Raw genomic sequence first — 14,829 nt, 5'->3', positions numbered from 1 at the left:
TTTATTTTGGCCGTTTCTAACATTGGCAGTTTACCTAAAACTTACAAAATTCACTTATTGTTTAAAAAGTTTGTTTAATTTTAAGTTGCATACATACCCAATACATTTCTACTCATTTAAAAATCGAAACATGCGATATATGTCATAAAGTGTAAATGCAGCTATTATTTTAATTTGCATAGTTGTGAAAAACCAAGTTTGTTCGTGGCGCGGGAAACTCGCGAACTTGTCTAAGTTTGACGCCCCGCCCGCGCCCCGCCCCCAGCGCTCTCTCGCTCACTCCTAGAGAAGTGAACTGTGCTAACTTTTTATTAATTGTTTCAAAGTTTTAGCAAAGAAATAAACTTTGTACGAATTGTCACATTTGCTCGTAGTTCGTTTTGTTTGTATAATTATTGTAGAGATATAGAGTTTATTGTGGCAATGGAAAATTCATTAAAATAATAAAACTGGGCCACTTTTTGCACTCCAATATCGGAAGTCGATAATAAGGACGCTTCGAAGCGTGTCAATTACGTGCTGATCGCTGTTCCCAGGTGCTGCATTCCTCGCGTGAATTCGACTTCATAAAGACTGAATAAAGTGCCACCCCGCGTCAAAGCTCCCAGCTCAAACATGAAAATCATAATTTTTCATGAGCTCGTTGATAGGTTTTCGCACCGACCGCGGTTTCCCGCCGCCCCGTGGCCTAATTACCGCCGCCTCGCGATACGTCACATCGGTAATTCAAAAAAATCCACCCGTCCCTCTCCCACTCGCGGGTGGATAGAGCCGACGTCCCATTCACGCGAGCATTTTTATAAAAACGCAGAGATCAACCGCGGCCGTCCCGTTCGTTCCCGCTGCGGCTCCGCGCTGCCCGCACCCTTCGTCTCCTTCCCACTTTTTACGAGACGAAGGGGCCGCCACCCGGTGGGGGCGGCGACCGCGCGAACGCAAAATATTGACCATCGGAAAAAGTCGTGTCGTATCACAGTCATCAGTCGAAACTGAGGCCCCGCGTGTACGCGTCCTTCGCCGCAACTTCGGTGCGTATCGTGCGTCTTCGGCTTGCGGTCTAAGCGGGTCGCCCATTTATTTTTCCGTGTCCCCTCCTTGCGTCTTGCCCGTGCCCAACAAGTGGTGTACGCGGCCGCTTGCGGCTCATACGGCGTCTCGCGCCCTCAGTTTAAACAACTTTCGGGAGCGCTCCGCGTCGGAGTTCGAAATTCGTTCGCGTGTTGTAAACTTTTCAAAAGTATCTTTAAGAGTTGTGACGTGACGGAGGACCGTTGTGGCGTGTAGACAAAGTGTTCGCGAGTGAGCTGAAGTCGATGCACCTTCCGCACGCGAGCCCCCCGACCCCAACGATGGCGGATGTTTACTCACACATTCACGAGTACTACAGACAGAGCCACGGCGACCTGGTGCAGACGGGATCCCCAGCGGTGCTGTGCTCGGCGCTGCCGGGCCACTGGCGGTCCAACAAGTCGCTGCCGGTGGCGTTCAAAGTGGTCGCCTTGGATGACGTTCAGGATGGAACAATAGTGACTATTAAGGCTGGGAATGACGAAAATGTGATGGCTGAAATGAGAAACTGTACGGCAGTCATGAAGAATCAAGTGGCAAAGTTTAATGACCTTAGGTTCGTTGGAAGAAGCGGTCGTGGAAAATCCTTTACCTTGACCATCACGATCAGCACTTTTCCATCGCAAGTCGCAACTTATACCAAAGCTATCAAAGTAACCGTCGATGGACCTAGAGAACCAAGAACTAAACAAAGTAAGTATTTATCATAATATATTATATTACTCTATAAATCAGATAAGTTTTCATAAAAGCTTAATTTTTCTCTTATAATTTTTCACATTTAATAAGATATTTTTTTCGATATAATTCATACATAAATACATCGATCACAATAATACTTTAGCAAACTCTGACATATCCATTTAATTCTAAATCAGTCACAAAGGCAAACTTCGCTCTTTTTAAAATAAAAACCCACAAATATTAATTCAAAATGCGTGTGCGCTTGGCCACCCGCCAGTAAGTACCGAAGTCGGTTTTGCGGCGCCGCGGCATTTGACCACATTCAAAATAGTTTCCATCCACTCGTACTAAAATCAAAACGACTTGACATAAACTCTTGATACGATAAAACAATAATTTTATATGTCTGGTCTTCGCGGTGATCCTGAGATATTTTTATACGCGCGTTCATTGTTTGGAAGCTTTTGCGCTCGAAGTCGAATAAAGAATTTAAAATATTAGTAAAGTTTTCTTCAATCTAAAAACGCGATTTGTATTTAATCAATCACACTGTGTAGTTTTAATAGCTTCTATAGTTTATCTAAAATCTATAATAGGTAGGTAAGAATATAATAATTACAAAAAATAATTCCAAAAAATTATCGCAATAATTTTTTTTTGTCAATGAACTAATACACTGCATAATCGATTATTGTCAAAGTCTACAGAATATGAAATATACGTACTTCAAACTTTTTCATTGTAATCCTAACATTCGTGAATCGTCTTACAAACATATTCCTGAGTTTTAGAATATCGTCAATAAAGCAAGCCATTGTCTACCATCTGTTCATTGTAAAGATAAGAATCATTCAATCAAATAGACATTAATTAGGTTCACAGTATAATCGTAGTCGAAATACTAAGCTAAGAATAACACCGATTGTTTTACGATGCTCCATGTAATGTGTTTTGACGTAGTAATAAATGGTTATTGGTTCAGGAGAGCTTTTAAATGCAGTGTTTGTTATTCTTGTACGTTATGAAGTCGTGAAGGAATTATTTATTGGTGATAATGTTAGATATAGATGTAAAGACAACTGGTACAATTTTACAATTTAACAGTGTCCCAATAATGTTATGCAAATGAAGGCAAATTAATTTTAAAGATAAGTATTGACCTATTCTTAAACCTAAAATTAAGTTTTAAACTAACTTATTTATATAGACATAAAAACTCAAACGATATTAGATATTATAATTTACAAAGATAATCTTTATGGTTCACCGTTTTAAATTATTCACTTTCGCATAAACTAAAACAGAATCCAATAAAAAAAAGTAATGAACACATCAACAAATCACGCCGGAATCATAATGTTTTGACACCACAGATCTATTTTCGTTGTAACAACCTCAGAGACTGTCTGTATAAACAAATGCTGCGCCCAAACTTCGGCCAATAATAAAAAGATACTATGCGGAAAAACTAACATCCTCCGAGAAACATCAAAGGCTCCGTATAACGATCATCGGTGTCGGTAATTAATGTGAAATGAAATGACTAACTGGCGTCATTTGATTAGTTGGTTTGATATATATTTTATTTTTTAGATTTGGTCTTGCATATTACACGTATCATCTAATAGAAGATTGGTTATTTTGCTTTATGCGCCCCCTTAATACGAGTAAATGTCTAATTTCTTATGGTATCATATTTATAATAATTTGATTAACAGCTCTCATAATATGATGTGTTGTTTTCATCCTCGCACAATCTTAATATGAACCCTCAACAGTTTTGCATTCATTAATTTTCGTCAACGAAATTTTCCAAACACCAGGAGTCCAGAAGTTTCCAAAATGTTAATATGTACGCTGCGTTCAAAACAGCGGTTAGCAAGTTCCACGGTGCGGCCACGGGCGTGTAACAGATGTAAACAATCTCTGCACCGTCGTAAAGTCCGTTTGATCTCGCCTGCCTCTAAAATATGGATTTTATGTCCCTTCTCAATGCCCCAACACCACATCTACCAACCCTCCGCCATGTGAACCGAAGTTATGATTAATACCAGTTCGTAATGTGTGCACTGAAATTTCTATGAATTACGTACTTACTTACTAGAAAATTTTGCAAGTTTTCCTATAATGCGCGAAGTTTACGCCTAATTATATTTTTTTATATATAATGATATAACTACTAATAAATATAATTTTTTATTCTTATTATACAAGGTAATTCGATGTTATATACCTTTCGTTCGTTCGTTCGTTTCAGCCGTGGGTTAATAATGTTAGATACCTACTCGTACATAATAATCATGCAGTAGGTACCAGGTAATCATTTACACAATAATTTTAAAGACTGTTTCTGAAATGAGCTAGCAATATGACACGATATGATAATCAAAACTCAGACAATAATGAAATGTGGTAATCGTCGTAAGACGTCGCCACCCCGCACAGAATTATGAGCAATAACTCTGATTCCATTTATTTAACACGCGCCCAATGCGTCTTCAACATTAATTTACGAGGCAAATGTCAACCCATTCCAGTTATTTAATGCCTGTTTTGACACTTATGTCTCCAGCCATACGTTCGTTGTCTCCTGGTACCAAATTGGTACCAGCTATCAAACATTTTTACGATCGTACATTAATGACCCAAATAGCCCGATGCGCCCACATATGTCATAATTTAAATATATCAAGCATAAAACTGAATACTTAGAACTCTTTGCCACGTTAATATTCAAAGCTCTGCGTATGAAAGGGTCGGGGAAGTGAATTTAATTGAATGCTGGCATTAACAAATGGAGCGAGCCATTTCCGAGTTCCACATTTAACTCATTACGTAGCGTGGTGTTGGGATCTCTTCAGTTGGATTGCCGCGTGACAGCGCGACGGGCCATCCATCAAGTTCTTAATATAAAATACCCGCGATTTGGGAAACGCCAGGCAGAATCCGAAACACTCATTTGTGTCAGATTATAATGGATTATCAGAGGAGAACTAAATCAGGAGCTATTCTTACGCATTCTAGTTTAAACTGCTTCGATAAAATCTCAACACACTAACAAACGATTAATTTAGCTAAAAACCATGTTCACTTCTGAGGAAAACTTACGTAACGATAAACTTTGAAGAGTCACTAAAGGCCGTTCGGTAATTCAAAACAAAGTAGGCAAAGTGCTCGTAAACAGTTAATCCCGTAATAAAAACGTCGATACCTGATCTCATCGATTGAGATGACTCGTGACTAGATTAAAAACGGTCATAAACTGAAAATAGACGTCGGCAGTGGCGTCTTCAGTAGTCTATCGATTAAACAAATAAAAAAGCGTTTCGCTTGCTGAAAGGCGAAGGCAACGTGACGGTGGAGGATCGTAAAATCGTATGGCACAGAGATGCCGGCTAGCTGTAGTAAACCGGATCGTTTTATATACAGACTCCTTGTTACAGTCGGGCGCGGTAAACATTGCGCTAGCTGTGTGTCGCCGCCTTTACGGCTAGCCTTTGTGAATCTGATTGCTTAGTTCATGGACATGCCCTGAACCCCACATTCTACCGTCTTATCCACATGCATCTTAGTTTTATTTTTCACATAAATTAATAGTCAAATCTAGTGTTTATATTTATATATTTTACAGTATGTATATTATAGTATACAAGCTAATATGTATCTCTTTTGTTATAGATTACGGCTATGGACATCCCGGAGCTTTCAGTCCGTTCCTATTAAACCCTGGATGGTTGGACGCAGCTTATCTGAATTACGCTTGGGCTGACTACTTCAGACCACCACAATTAAGAGATCCAGCTTCTTTAGTAAAAGGTAATATTTATTTAATTTATCAACACATTTTGAAAAGTACTTTAATTAAGTTTCGCTATAACGATACAATTCTCATTGTGATAACTGGTAAAACGTAACAGCAAATATTTGCTGGACTCGTCCGGTTCCTCTTAAACTTCCAATGGACGGATTATTTGGCATTCGTTAATTTGAAAATTCCCGATTTTTCAAACAACACTCGAAAACATGTTGCTCCAAACTGAACCACCCCTCAAGGCCGTACAACGCAAAGGTTCAAATAAAAGAAGCAGCTCTTGAGCGCTGCAAAACAACACGGCTCCGACCGAAGCAAAACCACCCGCTGAAGTCCGTTGTCGGGGGAAGTGGGGGCGCTGAATAGAAAACGTACAAAAAAGCAACGCCTTCACGTTCGAGAGAGTGTGGAGTCAATTTTATTCCAATGTAGGCGACCGCGCCACCAGCCACTTTTTGTTTCCGACGCTGAAACGCGAGGAGCGTTGTACTCAAACACCTACCGACTTTTATTAAACCCTGCCTAGGTACGCTTTCACAGAGATTTGTGTGACTTTTAGTATTTATATCGTGATCATGAAACATAATCTAGGAATTTGTAAATCTTCCATATAAATACTCTATGCATTGTTTACAGTTGAAATACGATTAATTATTTAATTCAATAATATATAAGTACTATAACTTTATAGTTTACGTAAAGAAAAAGAGGTGAAAGAACAAAATGTAGGTAATTGAACTAAAGCTATATTAAATTCAACGGTCAGAAATCACCTCAATCAAGCGCGATGCCGATATTGGCCCCCACCTCGCCAAATTACCCCCTAGTTACGACTCCACCCACCCCCAGCGCCTTTTAAAGTGGTCTGTGCAGCAGTAGCACTGCTGCAAATACAAAAAACGAAAAAGAAAGCACGGCAGCGCCACCTCTGAGCTCTTTGTGGCCCAATCTGCGCCTCTGTCGTGTGCTTTTTATCAGTTTCTCTTACACTTATCGAGAATCAAAGCTCCGGCGTAGCGACAAGAACATTTCGAACACTGTTACTAATGAAAATTTTACGTTCCGAGCTCGCTTTGTTCGTTCTGTGCGGAGATAGGCTCCTTATCGCGATAGAGCCGGCTTTGTACCGCACATGTCCGTGGCGTTGCCTCACGCGTGCATCGCATCGCTAATGCGATCTCCGGATACAACTGAAAGAGACATATCAGACGGAATTACAGCTGAATGTCGTGTCTGGATCGTAAAGTACGACATTGCATTGGGATAAATAAATATTGCACCCTCACCCTACCAATATCGCGCTAAAAAAACATCCCTTTCAGTGAAGCCGCCTTTAAACGCCTACAGATTGTACATTATCCTTAGTACGATTATGCACCCTCGTTGTTCAGGGAATCGGTGGAGTGCCCGCGTGCCTCAGGCTGTCCCCGGAGACTCGTTTCTCATATTACGTCATGTTTTCGAATCAAAAAACAGTAGTAACATTAAGAAGCATCAATAGTTATTGTTCAAAACGTAATATCTCAATACCAATACTAAATTTAAATTTTCTTTGTCCACAGGAGCAGCACCATTAACTACACCTACAGTGCCGATACCGCCTTCAGATCTGTTTCCGTTTCCGCCGGCGATGACTAACCTCCCACCAGCGGGATTAATTCCACCACCCGGAGCATTTTTACCACCAAATGGACTTCTACCTTTCTCCCCACATCCTGCTGATTTAGCTCTTAAAACTCTACCACCGGAATTGACACTTAAAAATGGCGTCAGTCCGTATGACGCTTTAAGACATTTACAAAGCAGCGTGTCTTCAATGGATAATTCCAGTGCGAGATTGTCTCCAGCAAGCAGTAGACAAAGCGGTAGCCCTAGAAGTATAATAAACGCCAGCCCAAGATCTAAAGCTGATTCGAAATCAGAAGTAAATTCGACACACGATGCGACGATATCTGACGAATCTGACGAGGAACCCATTGAGGTTGTAAAATCCGCGTTCCACCCGACGCGACCAGCTAATGTTGAGCTCCAAGAAATGAAGCAAGTGCAGGCTGCAGACTCCACTGTGTCTGACAAGCCACGAGGAAGGAACGAATTAAAAGCACCTTCACAGCGAACAACGCGAGTGCTTTCCACTAGTCCTACTTCCACAAAGATTAGCAATGGAACGTTATCAACCCACAAATCAGTTTGGCGGCCATATTGACGCTTCTAGAGTTAGTGCCAAATCCGTAACTAACGGATAAAATTGTGATAAACCGAGCTTGTACATACTATAGTTTTTACAAAGATATAAATATATTTATTTCTAGCTTACGGTTCATTAGGTTTAGTACTACTCAGTGTAGTTCAAAGTTATCCAAATAATGCAATTAATAGGAGGTTATTGTTATTTATACGAAATGTTATGTAATGTTGCCAATGTATATTGCTAAACGAAGCCGTTTAATAGAGTCATGTATAGTAAATAAAGCAAAATAGATGATATTGTAAATTGTACAGATAATTATTGTGTAAAAATGACTGATTATATAAAGTTTATTAAGAGTCTTGTAAATATGAAAATTTTATTTATTGAATGTACATTTAAAGTTATTAACAAGGTATGTATGTTAGTGGTATCTAACTGATGATGTATATAAGTAGGTGATCGAAATAAAACGAACTATTGAAAATTTATATACTCTTTTATTCTGTATTCTTACCTCATAAAAATTAAATGAATTTAACATAAAAGTTCATTTCAACAATTAATTTTGCGCAGTAAAAACTATATTTTATATACATATATTATATATATCCTATACTTTAAATATAAAAGACTTAGAAATACAATAATATAAAAAAAAGAAAACCTATTGAATTACTGACAATGATTCCCAACTATTAATCAACAACACAGACGCGAATGTTTGTTTACAAAAGGCGGATATAATAAAACGTGCAGTGCACATGTTTTTCAAGTCTTAACTACAAATTTGCTATGAGAATAAGTTTTATAACTGACATTATTGCTTTCCAAATTATTATTAATCATGATTAATTTATATAGACTACAAGCCCGCATAGGACAAAAATATGGGTCAAATGAACCACCAGGGGACATATCTAGAACGATAGCAGAGCAAAAAATAATAAGATTCATCACTATGCCGTCACTTGTAAGCTGTCCAACTGAGTGCAGATGAGAATTGAAAAGTACAGGTAGACTCGGTAAATTTTGGTCATATATTTTTGTACGGCATTCTTAACCCTTAATTTGGCAAAGAATAAAATGTAATAAAATCAATTTTATTTTTATAAAAACTTATTGTAGACATTTATAGGTGTTCCAAAAAAATGGTAAAAAAAATATAGGAACTTCAGATTTCCTGAAAAACAGTGTATGTCACAGCATACATTGCCAAGTGCCGATATTCATTGTTGATACCGTTTTAGAGACATCAAATCGGCTATGGGATCGTATCTGTACCGCAAACTCCAGTAATCGGTGTACGATGGCATACTAACAACACCCATTATAATATGAATTGCTAAAAAATCTCGCAATTCATCTTCGGTCAAGCCAAGAGAGCGCCCAGTTTTGAATACTGCGTATGAGTTTGTTTGCTCTACGATGTCTACTAAAACGTCAGGGGAAAAGAATTTATAGAAATAACTGAGTGAAGTTTCGTTTAATATGTCGGTAAGATCTGAGTCTTCTTCTACAGTTGCCTTGTGTCGAAAAACCGTTTTTTTCCACTGATAGTTCAGAGTGAACTCGGTGATTCGTCTAGACTCTAGGTCGTCTAACAGCAGAAACAGTGGGCCGTTGCGATCTGGTATTTCTGGGACGCGACTTGGAAGAAGCCCTTATGCGAGCTGCAACTAAGCCAGTTATGGAGCCACTTGCTGTTGGTTCAGGCGGTGCGGGGATTCAGGAAGTGCAGGGGTTGCTGGGAGTGACGGAATGTCACTCAGGATTGGAATTTTTTTACAATTTGGTTCTAGGGACGGGCTTGAATACACGCTTCGAAAAATTGGTGTGAGTCGAACATTCTGGTCGGGGGGGTCTTCATCATCATATAAAAAAATTGGGCCTTTCCATTGAGCTTATCTATAGAAGGTGCAGAAGAAGATGTCGCGGAAAGCGGGGTGCGCACACGTAATTCATCGCTACCGTCAGAGGGTGCATGCTCAGCAGGCACAAGCGCTAAAATTCTACCACCACGAGTTAGAAATTTTTGCTGCCGACAAAGAAAATAAAGCGTGCTATAAAACCAAGTATATAAAAAAAAGCATCCTCAAATTGGCAATGTATGCCCTGACATACAAACAAAATGGCGGGTGTTTCGTTACAAACTTGGCAGTGTATGTCTCGTCATACATCATGTTAGTGATCAAAATAGAACCATTCAATGTAATAGAAACATCACAATTATTATCACACTTATTCCATTACACAATAAAGCATACATTTTAGTCATTACACCTGTCCTAAACTAAGTAATATTCATAATAATAGAATAAATACCTTGGACAACGCAGTTGACGTCCGCCGGGTAGCCATTTTTTTCAATTTATGTCAAAATAAATGTTGCTACATGTGTGTTTATTTTTTCCACCCAATAACAGATAGTGTTGCAACATAAGAATGTTAATTTTCCACACGGAAGATGTAATTATTTTAACAATTTTTTTTTTTCAAGTTCATGTATGACGGTACATACAGTGCCAAATTAAGGGTTAACCATCGATAGATCCATTAAAAATAATAAGAAACCGCTCAGTGCCGTACAAAAATGGTGGTCCACCAAGTCGGAATTTTTATTTAATTTCCGAGAGTTACCGGGGGTAAATTTGGTCATTTGACCATGTACGGCATCTGTGTCATACTATTGCTATACTGCTTTTAATCCATTATTCCGCAACGCCGTACAAAAATCATGGGGACAAGGGGAAAAAATCGAGAGTTGCAATCCCCTCTCTTTCCCCACTCCAGGGGGTCATTTGACTAAGTACGGCTTCGGTTCCAAAACATTATCCAGCACTCAAAAGTACTATTAAAAGCAATGCCGTCAAAAAATAATTGTTCTTTTAAATGTATACCAATAATCATCTTAATTTCATCAATTTCTTGATATAAAGAGCTGTAAGGTCATTTGACCCTGTACGGGAACTTTTTTTTTAACATGATATTGTAAAATTCAATTGTTGTATAGTATTGCCGTTCAAAAGAAACCGTTCTAAAAAAAGTTATAGAGAAATGCAAAACCAGAAATTTTGTTAAAGTTTAAACATCGTAGATTAATGAAATATAATAGTTTTCTACACTTTATCCGTTGTTTTAAATAGTATTAACATAGATAAATTAGGAAAAATCGATGCCGTACATTTTTGTGCAGACCACATCTTTTAGGCTGATGAAAGCGACGAAAGCTACAATTTTAAGGGTGCTTTATGGCCATTTGATACAGTACGGCATTAACATATTTTTAGCCAACTACGGCAAAGCAAAAGGAGGGTTATGGTTGTTTACAGGTCACGTATGTATGTTCATCTATTCCCTCGTAACTTCTAAACTACTTATCAGAATTCGACAAATGACATATCATTCGTCGCGTCTGAATTGTTCACTGGATAACCAGCGACCAGCTAGCTAAAGGCTATATGGGGTTTCACAAAATCTAATGTGGCGCCCTCTAGCGGACAAAACATACAGAGTAAAAAAATAAAGTTAAGATAAATATGCAGTGTTTGGTATCATTTGAAAGCGCTTTACTTGTACATTTTGAATATGTATATATTACTAGCATTTGCTTGTGACTTTACCTGTATTCATGGACTGATTGCATATAATTCACATCTTTTCGTTCATAGCTTTTTTATTCGTTCATCAATTTAACGGAGTCCATTCCACCTGACTCCGACTTTCCAAGGTGATAATAAACCACCTCGAGCTTCTTAATATTAATGTATATTTATATTTTATTATAAAAATATAAAGCAAACATTTCGTTATATGGATTTTTTTTCTTTTTCAGATTTTTCCCCTTTGAACCAACGAAAATGTACGGCACATGAAAAAATATTATCTATGCATAAAATACTTTAAAAATAAATTTATTTCGTGTTGTGTCAAATGACCCCCTGGAGTGGGGAAAGAGAGGGGATTGCAACTCTCGATTTTTTCCCCTTGTCCCCATGATTTTTGTACGGCGTTGCGGAATAATGGATTAAAAGCAGTATAGCAATAGTATGACACAGATGCCGTACATGGTCAAATGACCAAATTTACCCCCGGTAACTCTCGGAAATTAAATAAAAATTCCGACTTGGTGGACCACCATTTTTGTACGGCACTGAGCGGTTTCTTATTATTTTTAATGGATCTATCGATGGTTAAGAATGCCGTACAAAAATATATGACCAAAATTTACCGAGTCTACCTGTACTTTTCAATTCTCATCTGCACTCAGTTGGACAGCTTACAAGTGACGGCATAGTGATGAATCTTATTATTTTTTGCTCTGCTATCGTTCTAGATATGTCCTCTGGTGGTTCATTTGACCCATATTTTTGTCCTATGCGGGCTTGTAGTCTAATACTTTCAATTTGAATTATAATGTTTGGAAGAAGATTAACTTTTCTAGAAAGTTAAGTGTAGCAGAAATGTCTCATTTATTTAAATAACATCAAATATTTCATCGTCAAAGAACATAATGATTTTAATTTTATAGAGTTCAGATTTTTTATATATTATTATTTATTACCCTAGTAAATTAACATAAAATTATTAAAACAATGTCCAATCAAAAACATCAAATTAAAATACAAATGCAAAAACATGACTCTACAATAGAGTTATATACTAAAATTCATTAATTCATGACGCATGTAAAATAACAAGCAAATATTACTTTACTATTACAAATCACAATGCTAATTAACGTATTTGAGTGTAAAAATGGTCAGGTGAAGGTATCAATATAGCATAGCACTGATTTGGTTAGCTGATTGCGCTGCGCCGGCGAGCGGTGAGCCGCTTCTCAAACAAACACGGAATACTTTTCCTAGATATGCTATCATGGAATAAATGGGGAATTATAATGTATACTTGAAAATGTATATCAGTATACTTGAGATTTTATAGCTAAGTATTTAAAAGTATAAATGATGTGATTTTGATAATGGATTGTGACTCTATGCTTCATAATTTTGTTAATCATAATGCTCTGTTCGATGTTCTTTAGGTACTAGGTAATATAAAACACATTGGTAGGTATATAATAAAGTGAATTTTAAACAAGTTCACAATTTTCTTTACAAGTAATTAAAATAAAACATTATTTTTTTATTGTTCACATTTTGATATCTACTAAATACTTAGTAGAAATATAACTAACATTCTAACTCAAAGATCAAAAATATACCCCAAAACACGGATTTAATCACGTCACATCCAGTAAAAACCACCGCCCGTTCCGTTGAATAGAGCCTCCTCATTATGTTACCTTTGATTCACATCTCTCAGGCGTCGACTTTATGATTCGCTTTTTGGCGAAAACTCCATACATTACATCCTATTTGGATGTATTAAAAAGCTGTGGCCAGACGGCCGCTGCGCGTCAGTGAATGTATTTTGTTTGTTTGAATTTCAAATTTTGTTGGAACGGACGCTTCAATGCGCTTCTGATTACGCTAACACCAAGCTAACACTGATGTGCATATGCCTTTATTTTCGTTGTATTGGCTTTTAATTAACTTTAGTATGTTGGTTTTTGCGAATTTTATTAAGGTCGATAATATGTTGACAAAGTTTAGAATACTCGTAGGTATCTGTTACTATTCAGCTTGCAAGGCAATTGTTCAAACATTCAACAGTTATTATAAAGATTTTTTTCCTGTAGAAAGAAAATCTTTAAGCTCTCAATCAACCTACAGAACAATAAAACTAAAAATAAATATGATTGGTAGGTACCAATCTCGTGCAAGCAGAATTTCTACACCAACTTACACTGCAATTTCTCACCATATCTTCCACATACCTATACATATACAAGCCTAGATGTAAACCCATATCCATCAAACAGTAAAAGGTATTCAAAATGTACCTATAACACCGCCAGATTGCCTGCGGGCGGGTTCCTACATCACATATCGATAAGACCGAGCATGCTTTTATTGTTTCAGTTGCAAGTCCCATACCCCGTAGGCGACTGATCGAAAAAATCTAAATGGCACCACTTCTAATGGGACAAGGATGAATAAAAATTCACTGTCCAGTTCATGCTTAAGGATTTAAATACAAGACTACTGTTAAACAGTAGGATAATTAATCCAAATAAATTTAATATTCATGATTATAATAATTAATAATATGTTAATAATACTTTTTCACTTCAGTCTTATTAATATTGCGATAATAAGGCCATACAAAATTATTAAACAAGAATACACAATTTAAAAAGTTACTAAGCAATTTATATTAGAAGTCAACGCTATATATATTGGACTTTGTTATTTGCATTAAAAAAGACATAAGAAAGCATGATGGTTAGCACCATAGCAACTATTTCGATCATTTTCATCACGTGTTAAAAATACCTCGTTATAAAAGTTGGAATGTTTCGTAATAAAATGTCTTATTTTTTAATCATTCATAAAACGTGTAAATAGTCATCAAGGTGCGAAAATGAATGAGAATCGCGGAAGCAAACATAAAACAACATGCATAACATAATTAAGGATAAACATGCGACAAAAAATGAATAAAATTCGCAAATGACGCACGACTCGACTGAGGGAGACAAGGACTCGATTGGACAATGGCATAGAAGAAATCACGCCGATAAAATTTTAATGCCTGTATAAAAAGGCTATAAATTTGATTTACGCGCCCCTGACCCCGGTAAAACGGGGTAATATCGAAAAATAACATGAGATAATGTTGGCTTAGAGAATGGGGTGGGCAGGATTAGACTGTACTCGGGGAAACTCCTATGACCGCTCGACCGACACGCTAAAACGAATATGTGCCAAACATTTATTATCTGTGCAATTCGTTATATCTTGTTTATAAATGTTTTACGTTAATTGAACATAGCTGATAAGATTCAAAGCGTGAATGATACCGTCGTAGTCAATAAACTTGCAATCATGTTAACAACTTACATTATATTTTTGGACGGGAATTCGAACGTGCTTTTATATGGAACCAACATTCAATATATTTAATAAATATTAAAAACATTATGTTTTAAATATACAAAACTATAATTATGAAT

The 14,829-nt window shown here is 37.2% G+C and overlaps 1 protein-coding gene and 1 long non-coding RNA gene across 2 annotated transcripts; one reads left to right on the top strand and one right to left on the bottom strand.

The window, feature by feature from the left end:
• Nucleotides 1–1,269: 1,269 nt before the first annotated feature.
• run (segmentation protein runt) lies at nucleotides 1,270–8,223 on the top strand. The gene is made up of 3 exons (XM_089705970.1): nucleotides 1,270–1,761; nucleotides 5,431–5,568; nucleotides 7,126–8,223. The coding sequence occupies exons 1-3, from the start codon at nucleotides 1,314–1,316 to the stop codon at nucleotides 7,767–7,769; spliced, it is 1,230 nt and encodes a 409-aa protein (XP_089562096.1). The 5' UTR covers nucleotides 1,270–1,313; the 3' UTR covers nucleotides 7,770–8,223.
• A 1,164-nt stretch (nucleotides 8,224–9,387) lies between these two features.
• LOC149480971 (uncharacterized) lies at nucleotides 9,388–10,292 on the bottom strand. Its single transcript, XR_016316926.1, has 2 exons — nucleotides 10,077–10,292; nucleotides 9,388–9,789 (listed from the first exon to the last, which is right to left on the bottom strand). It is a non-coding gene; the product is annotated as an uncharacterized LOC149480971 (long non-coding RNA).
• Nucleotides 10,293–14,829: the final 4,537 nt, after the last annotated feature.

Source organism: Colias philodice, chromosome 17, assembly GCF_061535455.1.
Source record: "Colias philodice isolate Cphi_HAF_F1 chromosome 17, ilColPhil1 Martin Lab GWU primary, whole genome shotgun sequence".
Taxonomy (NCBI): Eukaryota; Metazoa; Arthropoda; class Insecta; order Lepidoptera; family Pieridae; genus Colias; species Colias philodice.
Note: the sequence above shows the minus strand (reverse complement) of the source record. Positions and strands in the feature narration are given on the sequence as shown.